Raw genomic sequence first — 20,803 nt, 5'->3', positions numbered from 1 at the left:
AACAAAAACAACAGTTTTAACTCATATTCATATTAGAAGTCCTACATTTTAATATATATTTTCTTTTCAACTGTAGTCCCAAGCTCTGACATAAGTGGTCTTTCTATAGATAAGAGCTTTGACAGTGTTGTAGGTTGGCATAATGGTTAAGATATTTGCTTTACAAACATAATATACAGGGTTTGAATCTTACCTAGAGTAGAGTTTGACATAATGGTTAAGGTCTTTATCTCACAGATACAAGACTCCAGATTTGATTCTGACCTATGGTTATTAGGTAGGTTTGTAAAAGCCTGCAGGATGATAGCCTAGTATTTAACAATAGTGTTACTGTGTTTCTTTTTTCAGTCTCAGTAATACACTTATTCAGCAAGTTAAAACCTTCAGATATCCCTTCACAAAATTTTTCACCTCCCCAAATTTCTTAGTATTCTTATATCTTTATGTTAAATCCTAGTGGCAAACCAATACTATTGATAACGCCATAACTTTTCACACCGCCATCATTTTTACTTTTTATTCTTACCCCTCTTTGCCTTATCTGTGGCTGCTGAGAAACTGCAAATGTTTTCCCCTCAGTTCTACATCTGAATAAGTACTTTTTGTAACAAAAAATCATTAGAGTTGTAAACCGTTAAAACTGGCTACTCTATCAGCCAAGAATACCTCCAGTGTTTTCCCATCATTGGCTATTACTTCAGTTTCTGATTTCTCATTTTCTTTTTCCTGTACTACTCTTTCTACCATGTCACTCCATTTTGCTTCCTCTCCTTCATTTGGCTCTGCCTGATTCATCAAATCTACCAGTTCTCCAATTTTCAGCTCTTTAACAGTTATGTCTACACTGCATGTAGTCGCTAGTGGTTTTAAAGCAATAGCTACCGCATTTAGAGTTTCCTAAAGCCTGCATTTTGGTTATGTTGTTCTGCAGTAATCTACCTTTGATTTTAGTAACTGTCTTCAGTCGCTAAAAGGTCTTGCACCACGAGTCCTATATTTATGGCTCCATGGCAATTTACCTAAGCTAGGGCTACTGCACTTCGTCGCCAGATATTCTCATAGCGTAATGTTTGTAAGAGCTGCTCTGTTAAACTTTTGTCTTTGTTTTTGCCTACTGCATTAGTCGCTAAGAGGCCTGCCTTGTGATATTGAATTTCTGCAACTAATGCAAACCCCCTCTCAGTAGCGGCCTTAGGTCAACTGGTGCCCCAAGGCCCCACCACACCACCCAGTGCCCCCATTCTGGTCTACCTAAACCAAATAAACACTGAAAAGTGCCCTAGCGCACCCAGTTGGCCTATGCCTAAGGCCGGCTCTGCCCCCTCTATGCCCCCCCACAGATATTGGCATCAGCACTGAAGATACACAGTGGTTCAAAAACTTTCTAACTAATGGAGCCCTTACTGTACAGATTATTCGATTATTTTCCTCTATCATGCTCGGCTTAAACTCATTCACGTATACAACAGAGAGCAATACTTGTCTAGGTATTCTTTTCTATCTTTAGAAATAAATTATCACTAGACCTTCCCCACTTACAACTCCTCTTATCGCTGACAACATGGTTATCTACAGATCAAACCCAGTGCAACAGGTAGTGTATAAACCCAATTGCAAACTGACCTTCTGGGACCAAAAATATGGCTTCTCACCTTCACAAAGCTTTTTTAACCACAATGAAAACAAGGCTATGCTCTTTTGATACTAAGAAAATACTTTTAAAGTTTCCAGGTGCCTTTGTGCTTTTGGATCTGCACAACAATCACTATTCAGATATGTAGGCACTATTAGACAAGGGTCTTTGCACTTTCGAACGACCCTAATAAAAAATGTAGATCTAAATTTAGCTATGTCCCTTTCTGCCCAGGTAATATCCCTTATCCCAGCTATTGAGCTTGCCTCTCCCTCACCTTGAAAATGTCTATTTTCTGGATGCCTGTAATATTTTATCATGTCAAGAAAACAAATAATAGTCACAGTGATGTATGTCAAACCGGTATTCTCACACACAAGTAATACTTCCATCAGACAAACCAACACTGTAATTCACCCCATCTTCAACCACATGCACTATCCCTCCATATTGTGACAAAGTAAGTGCTTGCATACATATAATATGCCTCTACTCCCACAGCCACTTTTTGACTGAGTGCTTCCATCTAGTCTCCTGCCTGGAGCAGAACCATTTAGTGCTCACACTCAACTCTGTCTACACCGATAACTGCTGTTAACATCCGTGAATTGACAAATATTTGCTATGGCCAGTATGTACCGTCTGAAATACCCATAACCATAATGGGTCCCGATGTTTTTGAAAACTACAAGAGAGCCATCCCCGAAGAAAGAAATGCTCGTTCCTTATACCAATCCTTATTGAACTATCTATAGATCCATGGTAAGATCTGTTTCACTGATCGCAACCTTAGTGTTTTAACTCAGAAAGTAACACTCATATGTTGGCTTACATCTGCCAGTTACCAAGTGAAAGAGAGAGAGAGAGAGAGAGATGGTTATGACATGCTAAATCCATGTAACTTCTAGGTTAGCTTTTAATGTTTTCTAATGGAGTGCAGCATACTTATTCTTTTAGTACATTTAATATTACAAATGAAATAATTATGTTGAAATTAGATTGATTTAAGAAAGTAGTATTTTAATTTCACATTATACAACTGAAAAAGGATACAAGAATGCCCAGTTATCTCAGCACCCAGTGTTCTATCCACTGACCTAGTGTTAAGAGATTAATGAATTTTTTGAGGCACATTGCCACAAATGTATACCAATCAGCTCCATCTTGGAAGTTGGATATTCATGCCCCCATCACCAAGGGAAAGCATCAACTCATACAGGCCATCATTACGGCAGCCATAAGGGGTGGTTCAGCATTTTTGCTTTAAACCCTAGCACCTGTGTCCACTTAGTGAAAAGAAATGACTGTACTATGAAAGGCATCAGTGCCAAACTATTCCTCATTTCCACAATGAGGAATCATCAGTAGGATATCCCTCATTGTAGAAGAAACCCTTATTTCTTTTATTTCCACAAGGGAAAACAGATCATGTGCTCATGTTCATGGGCATGTTCAGACTGCACCCACCCTTAAAAGAGGTGAATGGGCTTATCCTTTTACAAAGTCAACTTGATTTTGATCAGGGGACTGTAAACTGCCAAGGCTTTTAGTTATGAATTTCATATGTGCCTTTATTTTATATATAAGGCTGATAACTCTACAATTCCCTAGTTCAGTGGTTGGGCTGTCCTTGTCAGATGAACCCCTTGCAGCTGTTCTCCAAATGTCAGGGGACATAACTAGTAGATTGTCTGAAGTTAAATACATACATACAAATATTTCAGGCATGGGCAATAATGTCCCTTTGCCTGCCCAATATACCAAAACAGTTATTCCCATAACAAGTGTCCATTTTATTTATAAAAATATCTAAACCAGTGCTTGCTTTAATGCAATTTGGTAGTCTATTCCATGCATCAGCTACTATTTTAGAGAACCAGTTAGTAAACTTCTCATTCTTATAGATTTTTCTACATAGGTTGTCTGACAATTCTCTACCTTTTGATAACCCCAAAGAATATCAGAGGTAACTATCTCTTAATGTCCTATATACCGCCTCATACATACTTATATGAGACACTATACCTGTATGAGACATTGTACAGGTTCAGATATTTCAGTCTTTCATAATAAATTTTCACAACCATGGATGTCCTCGGGATATTTCCACTGTACTCTTTCTAGTATATTTATGCTTGTTTTCTTATAAGGTTTCCATACTGTTATTTCATACTCATGTTTGGTTCTAATGTAACTAACAAACAATGATTTCATCATTTCTGAGTTCCCAAACATTATATATCTTTTTATACAATGTATAGTTCTATAATTATTTTTAAACAATTAGCTGATATGATTACAAAATCTCAAAGCTGTATTTACACATATACCCAGGTCAGTAAACTGATTTACAGTTTCATTCATTGTGTGCTGTATTAAATATTCACCTTTCAGTTTAAAAGTCTCCCAAATGTAATATGCTTAATTTTTGATGTATTTATCAGCATATTATTCTCTTGCCAAATGGTCAATTTAGTCAAGTTCTTTTGCAGACATGCCCTATCCCTAACATGTAATCAGTTTACCCATTTTCAAGTCATCAGTTTACAGCGTGTAGAACAACTCACATGAAACAGATAGATCTGAAAGATACAATCTAAACAAGTATGGGCCCAAAACAGATCCATGTGGGACACCCTGATTATAACCTCAAATTTCACCTATCCAGTTGCTGTATGATACTTGTCCTATTTGTAAGCAATGCAGTTGTCCATCTTATTACTAACAGTCCACCAATACCTAGTTGTTCTAATTTATTTATCAGTGTTTTCTGTAAGACCCTATGAAATGCTGAAATTAAATCTATATAAATTACTACACAGCTCCCTTTTCTTTCCTCAGGTTACAGTTAAAATCTCCTGCCATCACTTTACATATTTACTAACACAATTGTTTTAATTTCTTCAAATAATAATCTGTGTTATACTAGTATATACATAAATCACTATTAATCTTAAGCATTTTTTTTCATTCTTATTTCACATATAACTACCCTTCCTGGTACTACTATCTTTACATATAAAATTCTTATTTATTTACTGTTTAATACCATTAAAAATTTGCCCCCTCCCGAATCTCTGCATTTTTCTTCTTCTTCTTTCTATTCATCTAGCAAGCAAAACATCATTTTGTTTTACACCATTTCATCACCACCAAGCTCTTCCATCATTTGCAATGCTATTCACATTTAATGCTAAAATTCCTATATCAACCAATTTTTTCTTTTTGTGTTTTACTTTCAGATCTTATTTTATTTTCCTTCTCCTATATCTCTTACTGACTGTTTTCAATTGTTCTTCTTTCTCCATTTTCCCACTTCTTCCTTCTTCTACAATTGCAAATCTGTTATCTTCCTGCATATTAATAACATTGCTTTGAACTGTTATTTATTTTCTTAACTATATCACCATTGTTTAACCTTTCTTTAGTATCCTCTTCCCATGCCACCTTCTCTTTTAACATCTTCTGGAGTAATGTTTTCTACTGTTTTTTTTTTCTGAACTTCCATCTTGACCAGCTCTTTCCTTTTCTAATATGGGATAGTCAAACCAGAAGTGTCCAAATTCTAGGTTCATAGGTTCATAGGTAAGTACTAGGCTATTGGGGCCTACAAGCCAGCCAAAGGTACCCTGGCTTTGCCACCCAAGAAAATTATTTTCCTGTGCCACTGTCGAGCAGAGCCACAGAGGTGATCCTCGGGTGCATTTCCAATTTCCCATCCAATCATCAAGATTTTTTTGAAGAGTGCTAATGAGGAGCTTTGTTTGATATGGATAGGTAATTTATTCCAGAGTATGGGAAGTCTCTGGGACAGGAATCTATCTCCGCATATTCTGTTTATTGTGGTGACAAAGTTTAGGTTCCTAGACCATGTAGCTTGGAGGGATTGGGATTTCTTTGGAGCATGTCCAACAGCTCTGGGTTTGACATAGCTTTGTATGTTAGGCAGAGATCACTTTCTGAGTAGGCATAAGTGCTTTCATAGATAAGAGCTTTGACAGTGTTGTAGTTGCTTGTAGATATTTGCTTTACAAACATAAAAAGGGTTTGAATCTTACCTAATGAGTTTGACATAATGGTTAAGGTCTTTATCTCACAGATACAAGACTCCAGATTTGATTCTGACCTATGGTTATTAGGTAGGTTTGTAAAAGCCTGCAGGATGATAGCCTAGTATTTAACAATAGTGTTACTGTGTTTCTTTTTTCAGTCTCAGTAATACACTTATTCAGCAAGTTAAAACCTTCAGATATCCCTTCACAAAATTTTTCACCTCCCCAAATTTCTTAGTATTCTTATATCTTTATGTTAAATCCTAGTGGCAAACCAATACTATTGATAACGTCATAACTTTTCACACCGCCATCATTTTTACTTTTTATTCTTACCCCTCTTTGCCTTATCTGTGGCTGCTGAGAAACTGCAAATGTTTTCCCCCCTCAGTTCTACATCTGAATAAGTACTTTTTGTAACAAAAAAATCATTAGAGTTGTAAACCGTTAAAACTGGCTACTCTATCAGCCAAGAATACCTCCAGTGTTTTCCCATCATTGGCTATTACTTCAGTTTCTGATTTCTCATTTTCTTTTTCCTGTACTACTCTTTCTACCATGTCACTCCATTTTGCTTCCTCTCCTTCATTTGGCTCTGCCTGATTCATCAAATCTACCAGTTCTCCAATTTTCAGCTCTTTAACAGTTATGTCTACACTGCATGTAGTCGCTAGTGGTTTTAAAGCAATAGCTACCGCATTTAGAGTTTCCTAAAGCCTGCATTTTGGTTATGTTGTTCTGCAGTAATCTACCTTTGATTTTAGCAACTGTCTTCAGTCGCTAAAAAGGTCTTGCACCACGAGTCCTATATTTATGGCTCCATGGCAATTTACCTAAGCTAGGGCTACTGCACTTCGTCGCCAGATATTCTCATAGCGTAATGTTTGTAAGAGCTGCTCTGTTAAACTTTTGTCTTTGTTTTTGCCTACTGCATTAGTCGCTAAGAGGCCTGCCACCTTGTGTACTGTTAACGATATTTATACAATTCCTTGATTTCATTCTGCTATTAGTTGTTATGAGGCCTACAAGCATGAAATAAGTATACAGTTGTTTCTATTGTTGCTTGCTTTTGATTTTGCCAACTGCAGGTAGTCACTATGAGGTTGTTTCTTCCAGTAGGAATACTATAAACGCTGCTAGCCTCTAGTTATACCCAGCACAGGGTGAATAGCATTATCTCCCAATACTTTTTCTTTACAGCGTTAAATCCTAATACATTTTTTACTGTTTAAGAATACTCTGCACTGACTCTAAAACCTTGTATGTACATATATCTACTTTATACTGGTAAAGTGAATGAACATGTGCTAATGTATTATAACTGCTGATGCTAGTTCATAGGTTCATAGGTTCATAGGTTCATACTAGGCTATCTGCCCGAGGGCATTTACAAGCCTAGCCCATAGTTTTGTGGCTTAGGCCACCCCTTTAGTATGGGGAACTATACCCATTATTTTTCTGTGCCTCTGTCGAGCAGTGACACTGAGGTAATCCCTGGGGTATATCTGCGATCTCCCATCCATTGGTCAAGATTTCTCTTGAACAAGGTAATGACTATTTCTTTGGAATACCTGTTGCTGTGACTTGGAAATACATATTTTTGCTCTCCCTCTCCCTCTTACACCTATACTCTTCTTACCTTGGTACCTCTCTACCCATTCTATTGCTAACCACCTCTGCTCTCTCTATTACCTTTTGTCTCCTAATCCTCCTTTCTTTTTTTTGTATTGCAGCATTAAAGCCTAGTGCTCCTCATCGGGTGTCCCCTCTTCTGCTGGCCTATCTCCCTTGTCTCCTAGAAGCTACAACTCAGGCCATTTGTGACGGCACCCAGGAAGCACCCCTAGCTCCTCTTCAGTGATGGTTTTTGAGTTCTAAACTCTCCTATACTGACTGTATGTCCATATTGCTTAATTATTTTATGTTTAGTCCTCTGGTAGGCAGCACACGTGGCACCAGCTTAGGTTGCGTTTGTCCCTTGCTTTCCTGCATTATAGTAATCACCTCTTCCCCTTTATCTATTATTACTACTCCCTCCCGCCCCTGGTTGACCTGAAGTCCCCCTCGTCTGCTAGCCTTACTATTGCTGTGACGCTCCACTTGCCTTGCCTTTTCTGTGTCCTCACTGTCTCTCCAGTACCTTCCTGGCTATTGCACTCCTTTCTCTGGTTTACTATACGACTTTATCCTGAATATTTCTATTTTCCTACTCAAACACCCCTCTCAGTGTCCCTCTGTAAACTGTACATTTTCTTACTTTACCTTGTACCTGTTATATTCCTGCATACTGCCTTTACCTTTCCTTCTCTCTTTACCTAACTCTTCTATACTCACTGATTAAACTACGTAGTATATGAAACTCGTAGTGTTTCAGCTTCCCTGCTTAGCTGATTGATTACGCTCTCTTCTCTAACTGTTTCTGCCCCGCTCCGCTCCCCTCCCTACCCCCTTATCCCACCCACCCCACGTACCCCTAGCCTTATACCTGCACCCTCCCACTCTATATTTACACCTATCCCAGACTCCTACCTCATCTGTAACTCCCTCCCAACTTTTACCTTCCTTAATTACCTCTCCTACCCACCCAAAGCTAATTACATATTCTGACTCTTAAGCTTCTCTTACTTAATCTACATTATTAGCCTTGGCCCCTTCGTCTATTCCTTTCACTCTCACCTCAACATGTCCACTAAAGACTATAAACCTCCACCCAAGACCTCTGTAACAGAAACTTCTCTGTTAAAGCTAACACTTATGCTCATTATTTCTCTTGCTCTCACACTACCCTACTTCCTGACCTGCTATGAATTAAATCCTAACTACCACTTTAACTACTCTTCCAAACATACTGCCTCTGAAACTGATAGCCTAAACTTCACTCATGTAAACATTACTTCTACCTCTAGCTATCTCCTAGCCAGATATCATAGGCTGTCTCACATTAAAATTCAAAATCTCTGGCTTAGGAAACTAAAATACTTACTAAACTGTCCTAACAAAGCTTACCTGGAATTTTACCACTCTACCTTGGCAGATGGGGACATCCACCCCAACCCAGGGCCCGGAACTACTTCATCTGACACCATACCTGCCTCACTAAACTCATCCCCTCTACTACAAACCTCCAATGCAAATACTCTACTCATAGGGCACCTTAATATCCGTAGTGTCAATAACAAAATCACCCATCTCCACTCCCTTCTTGAATACCACTCCTTTGATATTCTCTGTTTGACTGAAACCTGGTTAAAACCCTACACTCTAGATAATGAAATCATTCCTCCAGGTTACAACATCTTGAGACTCGACCGCAAAACTAAAAAAGGCGGGGGAGTGGCTCTACTATTTAAAACCGAACTAAATTTGACATTAGTACCCCATGATAAACTGGACATTAACAATACCGAGCTTCTTATCTCTAAGCTACAACTAAACCCTAAAAAAGCAATCTATATTATCTGCATATATCTACCTCCTGGAAATAACTCTACCTCCTTAGAAAACATCCTCAGTTGCATTACTTCCACCTTCCCACAAGAAACTATAATACTTGGAGACCTCAACCTTGACTGGTCCTCAATAAACACTAATAACCCAACTTCTCATATCAACCTCCATGGCTTTACTCAGATAATAAACACCCCCACTAGGATTAACAAACCAAACAACAAAGAAAGTATTCTAGATTGGATTCTCATTAACAAACCTCAACTAAACTATCAGTCCGGAACGCTACCCGATGACTTTAGTGACCACAATCTAACCTACATTATAAGACAAAAAAATGCCTCTAACAATTCTCCAATATATAAGACCCTACGTGATCTCAAATGCTTCAACCCTATTCAATTTAAAACTGAACTAAGTGCCTGCAACTGGAACCCACTTAAGACACTTCCTCTTGAAGAAGCTGTTCTATACTTTAACACCACATTCCTAAAAATTCTAGATAATCATGCACCAAAACGTTCCATCCGAATTAAATCTAAACCTGCCCCATGGCTATCTAAAGATACAAGACAAAAAATGTTACTTAGGAACAAATCTTGGAAAAAATGGCAAACCACCAAATCTCCCATAGACCAACAGAGCTTTAGGCACCTAAGAAACATTACCAAAAGAGCTATCTTCTCTGATAAAAAGAATTATTATAGTAATCTCCAGCAAGCAAAACACAATAACCCTCAAAAATTCTGGTCAACCCTAAACAGACTTCTTCACCCTAGACAAACTACCACCCCATCCCCTTCCGGGTCTGAAAAGAATTCCTCCCTTGATACTGCCAATACTTTCAACTCTTTCTTTATTGATACTATCAATTCCTTAGCCTCCCATCTCTCTAGTGACAATACTAGTATCCCTGACCTTACATCCCTCAATCTTCCAACCTTTAGGCTTCAACCTATCTCCACTACCTTTATTCAGAAATGTATCCACAAACTCAAACCGTGTACCCCCTCGGCAGACCAACTTCCATCTGAATTCCTTCAAAAAGCAGCCTCTGAAATAGCCTACCCTATATCCATCCTTATTAATAGAACTGTAAATGAAGCAACCATACCTGACATATGGAAAATTTCTCACATCATACCCTTACATAAAGGAGGTAACTCCTATGAATATTCTAATTACAGACCCATTGCTCTCTTGTCCCCACTTGCAAAAATCATGGAAAAATGTGTGCACCATCAGTTAATGAACCACTTAATAACAAATAACATTCTCTCTAACTGTCAACACGGCTTTAGGCCTTTTCATAGCACAACGCTCTCTCTCCTTCACAGACCTGGTACTTTCTTATTTATTTACTGTTTAATACCATTAAAAATTTGCCACCCCCTCCCGAATACTGCCTGCATTCTTTTTCTTCTTCTTCTTTCTTACATCTGGCATCTAGCAAGCAAAAACATCATTTTTTTGTTTTACACCATTTCATCACCACCAAGCCTCTTCCATCATTTGCAATGCTATTCACATTTAATGCTAAAATTCCTATATCAACCAATTACTTTTCTTTTTTGTGTTTTACTTTCAGATCTTATTTTATTTTCCTTCTCCTATATCTCTTACTGACTGATTTTTCAGTACCTTGTTCTTCTTTCTCCATTTTCCCACTTCTTCCTCTTCACTTTCTACAATTGCAAATCTGTTATCTTCCTGCATATTAATAACATTGCTTTGAACTGTTATTTATTTTCTTAACTATATCACCATTGTTTAACCTTTCTTTAGTATCCTCTTCCCATGCCACCTTCTCTTTTAACATCTTCTGGAGTAATGTTTTCTACTGTTTTTCTTTTTTTCTGAACTTCCATCTTGACCAGCTCTTTCCTTTTCTAATATGGGATAGTCAAACCAGAAGTGTCCAAATTCTAGGTTCATAGGTTCATAGGTAAGTACTAGGCTATCGGCCCTGGGGCCTACACAAGCCCAGCCAAAAAGGTACCCTGGCTTTTGCCACCCAAGAAAATTATTTTCCTGTGCCACTGTCGAGCAGAGCCACAGAGGTGATCCTCGGGGTGCATTTCCAATTTCCCATCCAATCATCAAGATTTTTCTTGAAGAGTGCTAATGAGGAGCTTTGTTTGATATGGATAGGTAATTTATTCCAGAGTATGGGAAGTCTCTGGGACAGGAATCTATCCCTCCGGCATATTCTGTTTATTGTGGTGACAAAGTTTAGGTTCCTAGACCATGTAGCTTGGAGGGATTGGGATTTCTTTAAGTGGAGCATGTCCAACAGCTCTGGGTTTGACATAGCTTTGTATGTTAGGCAGAGATCACCTCTGAGTAGGCAATATGCGACGGAGTAAAGCTGGAGTTTTTTCAGACTGTCTGCGTAGGGCATCTGTTTGAGGCCGGTAATCCTCTTTGTGAGGTATTTCTGAGGCCTTTCCAGTTGTTGTAGATGTCTTGTGAGGTACATACCAAAAGGGGCGTTGTACTCTATAATGGGTCTAATGAGTGATGAGTAGAGGGGAACAATGACCTCTTTTTTCTGGATGAGAAACCTTTTGTGATGAGGTGTGCCATGTAGTAGGATTTCCTGACTACTGTGGCAATGTGATTATCAAAGGAGAGACTACTGTCCACCTGTGTCTCAAGGTCTCTTATCACACTTTTGGTGTTAAGTATACTACCACCTATGTTGTAGTTCATGGGTACAGAGTTTATTCCAAAGGGGATGACAATGCACTTTTTGGCACTGAGCTTGAGGCCATGGCTTTGACACCAGGCATCTGTCTCAGTGAGGCCCTTTTGTAGGATGTCCACATCGTTAGGAGTTTCGATTATGGCTCCTAGTTTGCAGGCATCTGTGAACTTCATTAGCCAAAGACCTTCTGTGTTAGCCTGTACTTCAGAGAAGTAGATATCAAACAAGAGAGGACCCAGGACTGAACCCTGTGGTACTCCACTTGTCACTGGTCTGAAGTCGGATTTGGAGTATGTTAGTGCTACTTCTAAACATTTTCTACAAAAAAGCTTACAGTTTTGCTGTATGTTCCTCTCCCTACTTTACCCACACCTTTGTTTGTTACAGTCTTGTACTAAATGATTTTAATTCCCACAGAAATAACATGTTTGAGTTGGCCCCAGTACCTAACAAATCATCTGTTACCATCCACAATTACTGCACTGGAAATGTGTTTAATTTTGCCATCTTTAAGATCCATTGTAACCTCCACTTCCCAACCCTCAGTCCATACATCTCTTTCATTTCATATTTTCTAACTTCATGTACTTCATTGTATAGTGTAACAAAAACAACAGTTTTAACTCATATTCATATTAGAAGTCCTACATTTTAATATATATTTTCTTTTCAACTGTAGTCCCAAGCTCTGACATAAGTGGTCTTTCTATAGATAAGAGCTTTGACAGTGTTGTAGGTTGGCATAATGGTTAAGATATTTGCTTTACAAACATAATATACAGGGTTTGAATCTTACCTAGAGTAGAGTTTGACATAATGGTTAAGGTCTTTATCTCACAGATACAAGACTCCAGATTTGATTCTGACCTATGGTTATTAGGTAGGTTTGTAAAGCCTGCAGGATGATAGCCTAGTATTTAACAATAGTGTTACTGTGTTTCTTTTTCAGTCTCAGTAATACACTTATTCAGCAAGTTAAAACCTTCAGATATCCCTTCACAAAATTTTTCACCTCCCCAAATTTCTTAGTATTCTTATATCTTTATGTTAAATCCTAGTGGCAAACCAATACTATTGATAACGTCATAACTTTTCACACCGCCATCATTTTTACTTTTTATTCTTACCCCTCTTTGCCTTATCTGTGGCTGCTGAGAAACTGCAAATGTTTGCCCCCCTCAGTTCTACATCTGAATAAGTACTTTTTGTAACAAAAAAATCATTAGAGTTGTAAACCGTTAAAACTGGCTACTCTATCAGCCAAGAATACCTCCAGTGTTTTCCCATCATTGGCTATTACTTCAGTTTCTGATTTCTCGTTTTCTTTTTCCTGTACTACTCTTTCTACCATGTCACTCCATTTTGCTTCCTCTCCTTCATTTGGCTCTGCCTGATTCATCAAATCTACCAGTTCTCCAATTTTCAGCTCTTTAACAGTTATGTCCCCTCCTTCTCCTTCTTTCAGTAAGTTTTCTATCATTCCTTTCTCAATATCTGCTGCACTCTCCTTCATCTTGGAATTCCTGGAACTGCAGTAGCAGCCTTGTGGTGTCAGCTAGCAGCTCCAGAGATTGTTTAATTTCCTCTCCTCCAACAGGTATGGTAAGTTCCCTGATGACCTGGACAAATTTCCCCAGTCAGTAAGAATATCCCCCTGAAAAGAAGACATTGCTTAATGGGATAACCCCAATCAACAAAAGCATAAATAAAATTAAGAAAATAAATAATATAATATTATATAACATAACATGATATATGAAATCATTTCACTTTTATGAATGAGAAATGTCCATGCTTTCAATCCTATCCTATGAGACTACATTTTTATCAGTTGGTGACAAATGCAGTAAAGGACTAATTAGAATGTTGGCCCAGAACTATATTCTTCAAGACAATGCAGTGATAGCAGGCTGCATGTTCTGGGTGCTTGCACTAAGATGACAACAGAAGTGTCTGCACAGTGACTGAGCAGAGAAATAAACTTCCAAGTGACTGGATGTAAGTTCTTTATACTGTTGCAGGGCATATAAAATAGGCCCAGTACGTGCAGTTGCATTATGTGCATGAACTAAGCTACGGAAACAACTCCAATAGATGTTGCAATCAAAAGTTTAACTCTTCAGAGTAATCCTTGCTTCATAATTACTGAAGTAAGCAGGATATTTTTCTCCCTAAAATACTAACCAAGGATTGGCCAATGAGATATGTCATATCACCACAGAGAAAACACAACCCCTGAGCAAAGAAAAATCAATGTGCATGCCCCTTCTCTGCAATACTTTATATTGGAATTAATGACATATACATTTCTACATTAAGTAACAAGCAAAGAAGTTGTTGTTTGTCTTTCGGCTTTTCCCAGTTAGAGGTCGCCACAGTGGAACTCCGGTTTGCTAATAATTGGCAATAGATTTTCACGAACACCGTGGTGCCAGCTCGACGTTCAACCTTCAATGAAGGCACTCCCATTTACGCATGTCTTTTGAATGTCCATCCAACCACAGGGAGGACATGCAGACTCCACACAGGTGGCACTCCCCACACTCCAGCTGAGAATTGAACGGGAGAACCTCTTGCTGTGAGGCAACAATGCTTCCGCTGCACCACCGCAGATACTGGTAACAAGCAAAGAAGTATAATCCAAAATTAAATCAAGCAGGCATGTTCAATTAAATTAAAGTTGAGTAGTTAGGCATCAGCCAAACAAGTCTCCTTTTCCATTGTCAGCATCTTAATAAATGTTGTGCATGCAGTTGTTATTTACACACAGAGAATATCCGTTTGCCTTTGTTTAACTTACTGGTGTCGCCACACTAATCTGTAAGAGGTAGGTGCTATGGATCAGAGTGGGCACATCAATAGCCAAAGACTATCAGTTTCCTAAGTGTTTGAGGATAACAGTAAAAGGCTGACAACTGTACCATCACTCATTTTTGAACACGCTGCTAGACATCATCATATGTGCACTTGAGTCGAGGTAACCCATTAGTGTCTGTGTTGCGGTAGTGCTATGGGCCACTGCATATGTTTGTAGACAATATGGGAAGGACAAATTGACTGAAGAATACAGACTAAAGGGAGGAAGTAGCCATATGCCAACTCTGAAGACCAGTTCACATTGCCATGAGTTATACTCAGACCACAACCAGCTGCCACTTGACCTTGATTTAAGAAGTCCAAAAAGAGTATACGATCGGACACTAACTGCATGGAATCTAGGAAAATACATGTAGTTGTGCTGCACATTATTTATAAAACATGAACACAGTAATAACATTTTCTGTGTTACTTTATGTCAGATACAAACTTACAGTCTCCTATGCATGCCTATGAAGGGACAATACTACCATCTGGGTATTTCTTTAATACTGCCCATGAAATGCACTTATTAATACAAGCATTTTAATATTAAATGATAAGCACACTAATAAATGCATTTACCTCAGGAAAGACAAGCCTGTGAATGGAGTCTGCTAGATACTGTAGGTTTATTTTACTCCTGCTTATTTTTCTTCTCGGAGGGATCCCATACACATTTTCACAGATATCTTTACAAATAGGCAATCCAGCCTCCAAAGCATGTGCATCTTTGTGGCATCCATCTTCAAGGTCATCCTCAGAATTATCATTTGTTTCAGTAACAGAGAAAGGACATTCTCCAGTAAGTTTCAAATCTTTAAGTTTTGTGCAGAACATGTTGCATAGAGTTAATAATTCCTGATGCTTCCTTTTTCTGATTTTCAAAGTTCATTCATGTTTGTAGTTGTCGACAGATGTGAAAATAGTATCCTGTACTACTGTGTCTATTTCCTTGCAAATGTCTGCTTTGGTTGGTATCTTCTTATATTCACTGTAAGTTCTTGTTGAATTTCCTGCATATAAAAAAAGTGTGTATTTGTTACTACTGGTTATGGCAGATGCATTTTTCTTCAGTAGTAATGAACTGAAATTGGACATCCAGGACTCATTTCCATTACGTTATGGCATGCAGGTACACGCTAAACTAAACAATTCAAAAAAATTGCTGAATAAATGTCAGAAAAATATGTATTAATATATATGTTTAGTGCTTATTAGAAGCTAAAAGAGTTAACACATTTCATTCTATTTTATGTACAGCTTAATTCTGTATGAAATTATAAGATGCTTTTTCAAACTGCAGTATGCTTTCTGAAATTGCAAGATGCACCCTGACCTAATATTTGCTAGCACAGCAAAATTCATGTTTATGCCTTTTTGGAAATGTGCTGGGAAGCAGGTGATTATCTGCTAGGTCAGGAAAATGAATGAATAGTGAATGAATAGAACAATAATGTTTTCTATAATGTGATTGAATATGAACAATCAGCTCTGTTCATGTTATAAGAACATGCACAGCTGCAGAAAAGAAGAGCTTCATCAAACAAAAGACTGCTTGAAGAATCTGTACTTGTTTTGTGCTCGAATTAGCTATAGTACCTTGAATGGTAACATAACATAGTGGGAAGTTGTATCTAACCGGTGGTCATCAAGGCCACATTGTTTTTTTTAGGAAGTTTTTCATAAAATTGATAGTGCAAGCAGAAAATCATGGACAAACAGCTGCTTTGAAGTAATGATGTTAGAACTTGTGATCTGTTATGTCAGCTTGGTAGGCAATGTCTTGTTAAGAAATGTATAAAGATGATCTTACTTCCTGATTTTAGTTAGACAAACTCTGTATTAGCACAATTTTGTCTCCTTGCTGCAAGATTAAAGTGCCTTAACCTGAACCTGCCATGTGTTGATCACTTTGAAGTTATTTTTCCTTTGACAGGTTGGTCCTTCGAGCCGGATCTCTCTCTCTCTCTTCGCCTCAGGTCAGATGGGCCAGGTGGCATGAAACCGTACGGTGAAGAGACCACATCGGTTCTTCTGCTTTGAAAGACCTCTGACTGAATTGTCGTTCAAAAGAGGCCAGCCACTTTTCTGATCTGTGACTGAAGGATGAGTCGGTATACGAGCCAGAGAGGATCAATCACGGAGGCTCAGGTAAGGTGAAATTTACCTTTTTTCTGTTTTAGATCAGGGACTTGATTGAAAATATCTGTCAGGAGATTTGTATTGCACAAGTCAGGGACAGAAAGATTGCAGTCTTGTCATAGATCAGGGAAACAGAATAGGTAAGACAGTTATTCTAGATAAACTGTGAAATAGAAAATCGTGGTACCACATGAGAATAAGAAGGGTTACGTAACATTTTTTAACAGTCAGAACAATATGGGTAATCAGTGCACAAAAAGTTCCCGAAACCCACCGCTAACCGAAGATGCAAAATATATGCAATCACAGCGTGCCAACAATATTAGATACTATGCAAAATGGGTTAATAAATATTAATTTGATGGCAAATTAGAAAAATCCTCGCTTATTAAACTTGTCAAACAGCTTAAAGCTGACACGGGAGGTCAGGTAAAAAAGCAACGCCAATTGGGAGTTCCTCAGGCACATAGGTGGATTGAGGAAGCAAACCGTAGGGAACAAAAAAGTAATAATTCAAAAGCTATGTTTTTAGATAAAGAAGACAATAATTTAGTAATGGCATCAGCCCCTCCACCCCCTCCACTTCCTGCACCAGAATATGAAGTGAGTGGACAAGCTGGTCCACCTCCGCTATACCCGGCTGTCACCGCGAAGCCAGGACCATATGTTAGAGATCCCATCGAGACCAGGTCTCGAACATGTAACTTAAGAGGGGATATTGAGTTATATGAAATAAATAAAAATTCACGAGCTATGAGTGAAGAAGAGATATGTCCACTCATAGAAGTACCAAATCCGCAGGCAGGACAGGCAGGATAGGACCCAACTCTTCTAGTATATAGAACGTGGACACCGGAAGACATCTGGAAAGCCACAGAGGGAATTCCCCATCCGAAAGTTAATTTTAGAAAATTCTTAGAAGACTTACAGGGCATGAGGTTAAGTTATCATTTGAATGGAGAAGAAGTAGAAAAAGTAGTCGACAGATTGTAGGTCTAGATTGGCACATGATCAGTGGCAAATGGAATCCCCGTGATGCAGAACATAAGCCACTCCCACATAGCAACACAGAACTGGATAACAGAGTGAAAGGTCTAACAGACCGAATCTCTGAGAAATGGAAGCCTAGGGCAGACTGGACTTGCATTAATCAATGCATCCAATAGGAAGGTGAAACTGTTGACAGATATTATGCTAGATTATTAGAGTGTTTTAATAACCATTGCGGAATGCAGGTACCTGAAGATCAAACACGTGATTCCCCATATGAGCAACAATTAAAGAATGCATTTTTGAAAGGCAGTATTTTGCCTATAAGCAGCTTTATTACAAAGCACATGGTAGACCATCGTACAAATAGATTACAGTCACTACTTGAATATGCTAGGCATGCCGAAAGGCATTTTAACAGTAAAAAGAAAAAGAAAGCCCAAGTATTTGCTGTAGAAGACGGAGCAGAAATTTATGTAGTACAATCCGGAAAAAAGGGTAAGAAAAATGCCCAGGGAAACAAACAATCTGATAAACGGTCAGAAGAGTTTGAGGAAAGAAAGAAAAGGGGTGAATGTTTTAAGTGCGGGAAAAAGGGACATTTAGCAAGGGATTGCATGCAAAACAAGAAGGTAGCCATGGAAGATAAGGAGGGTGAGGACTGACTATAAGATAGTCAAGAATCACTATAAGGGAATAACCAAGAAAAGACAAATGCAAATGTGACAGGGGGAGTAGAGAATGTGATAGAAGAAATAGAGGAAGTACAAGAAATCACTGATGGTGAAGAAGGTGAAATTTTAGACTTGGCATTATTGAGCCTAGAGCTCTATTTAGCAGACACAAAACCGGAAGTTACACTTCTGGTAGAGGGGAGCGAAGTTAAATTCCTGTGTGACTCAGGGCTTCACAGACCCTGATACATCCTTCCAAACTACCAGAAAATTAAAATTCACTTGATTACATATTAGTGAAAGCAGCTAATGGACAGCTGTATCGGGAGCCACTCTCCCACAACATAGCAATAACTGACCCTGCTTCATGGATGACCCAGAAAAGCAAAATTGTCGTTTCTGCAAAATGCCCAGTAAACCTTTTGGGCAGAGATCTAATGCAGATATTTGGCATAGCAGTAGTAACAACTATGCAGGGTATGGAAGCACAGCGACAAATGGATACATTTGTGGTGCAACCGGAGGGTAAAACATTTTATTGGTACAGCCAGGACTTAGTTACGACTGGTCCAGGGGCAGAAATCGAAGAACTGATGAACATAGCCTATCATCAGTAAATCCCCTTCCCTTGACACTGATAAACAGCATTTGTTGCACTGTACTCTGTATTATTGTAGCACACCAGGACCTGATAAGGAATATGAGCAGGAACTGTTTAAAAATCATGCAAACAGATTAGTATTATGTAATCTGTACTGGGACACAGAAGGGAACAGTGTAATTAGCTGTTCATTGCCCCAGGAATTCCTAGCACTTTATAAATCTAATCGACTACCACATGTCAGTTTGACTAAGAACAAGAATGTGAAGTGGGCAGACCTAGGAGAAAAAGTCACAAGGTGGGAAAAACAGACAGAATTAGAACTGTCAGAACAGGGAGTACAAAAGCAGAAATTGAATTGGATAACACAGACACACCCAGCTGTACACTTACAGGCAAGTGAGGACAGCTGAGTAGCACTCTTACTAGAGGAAGAAGAAAAAGCCTTATGAAGCATACCAGAAACTCTCTGGTCAACAGGAAAATCAGATGTAGGACTTATTCGTACAGCAGGACCAGTTACTATCATGCCAAAATCAGCATTTAGACCACAGAAGAGAAAATATCCCATAAGAAAAGATGCAGAGGTAGGAATCAAACCTATAATAGCAGCTTTACTTAAGGAAGGAGTACTGGTAGAATCTCCTGATTCACCATGTAACACACCCTTAGCTCCTGTTAGAAAAGCAAATGAAGAATGGCGTATGGTCCAAGATTTACAAGCTGTAAATGACGCAGTAATACCTAGAGCCCCTATGGTGCCAGATCCACACACTTTATTGAATGATTTAAAACCTCAACAGAAGTATTTTTCTGTGGTAGATATTAGCAATGCATTTTTCTCAATACCGATACACTCTGACAGCCAACATTGGTTTGCATTTACATTTCAGGGGAAAAGGTATACATATACGCGACTACCACAGGGATATTGTGAGAGCCCAACAATATTCGCACAGGAAATGGCAAGTAACTTGACGGGATTTATCCCACCGAAAGGCAGCCAAATTTTACTTTATGTAGATGACATTCTGCTGGCAGCCCCCACCCAGCAAGAATGCAGAGGAGATACCATAGCGTTACTACAATTTTTAGCCATTCAAGGACACAAAGTAAACAAAAACAAACTGCAGCTTTGGAAAAAGCAGGTTAAATACCTGGGATATGTAATATCCAAAGAAGGCAGAATATTAGATGAAGACAGGAAAATAGCAATTTTACAAGCACCCAAACCGACTACCAAGAAGGAAATTATGTTCTTCCTAGGTACAACTATTTTTTTTCGGAGTTGGATTCCAAACTATGCCTTGGAGTCTGCTCCACTGACCAACTTGATATACAAGAAACCTATGGCAGCACAAGATTTATTACAATGAACACCAGAAGCAGAATCAGCTTTCTGCAAATTAATAGCATCTTCATTAGTCTTAGGATTACCGAACTATCATAAACATTTTTTCCAAACTGTAGATTGTAAACAAGGTTACATGACATCAGTGTTAACACAGCAGCATGGGGATAAACAATGCCCCATAGCTTATTATTCATCACAGCTGGACCCAGTGGCGCGATCCCTGCCCCACTGTGTACAAGCAGTAGTTGCAGCTGCAATGGCAGTACAGGCTTCGACCTCAGTAGTGTTGTTCCACCCTCTCACATTGAGAGTGCCTCATGCAGTCGCAATTAATTTACTGCAAG

At 38.7% G+C, this 20,803-nt stretch overlaps 1 protein-coding gene across 3 annotated transcripts in view; it reads right to left on the bottom strand.

Moving 5' to 3' along the window:
- The window catches only part of GUCY1A1 (guanylate cyclase 1 soluble subunit alpha 1), a 1,258,709-nt gene that overhangs the window by 765,618 nt on the left and 472,288 nt on the right, over nucleotides 1–20,803 (bottom strand). For all 3 annotated transcript variants that reach the window (XM_044062440.1, XM_044062438.1, XM_044062439.1), the window contains exon 2: nucleotides 15,281–15,711. In XM_044062440.1, the coding sequence (XP_043918375.1) occupies nucleotides 15,281–15,535 (255 nt within the window). In that variant the 5' untranslated portion in view covers nucleotides 15,536–15,711. The remainder of the gene's footprint in view (nucleotides 1–15,280; nucleotides 15,712–20,803) is intronic.

The sequence above is a fragment of the Protopterus annectens genome, chromosome 2.part1 (genome assembly GCF_019279795.1).
Source record: "Protopterus annectens isolate FY-2018-M chromosome 2.part1, PAN1.0, whole genome shotgun sequence".
NCBI classification, from domain to species: Eukaryota; Metazoa; Chordata; order Ceratodontiformes; family Protopteridae; genus Protopterus; species Protopterus annectens.
This window is presented reverse-complemented; position numbering and strand designations above follow the sequence as displayed.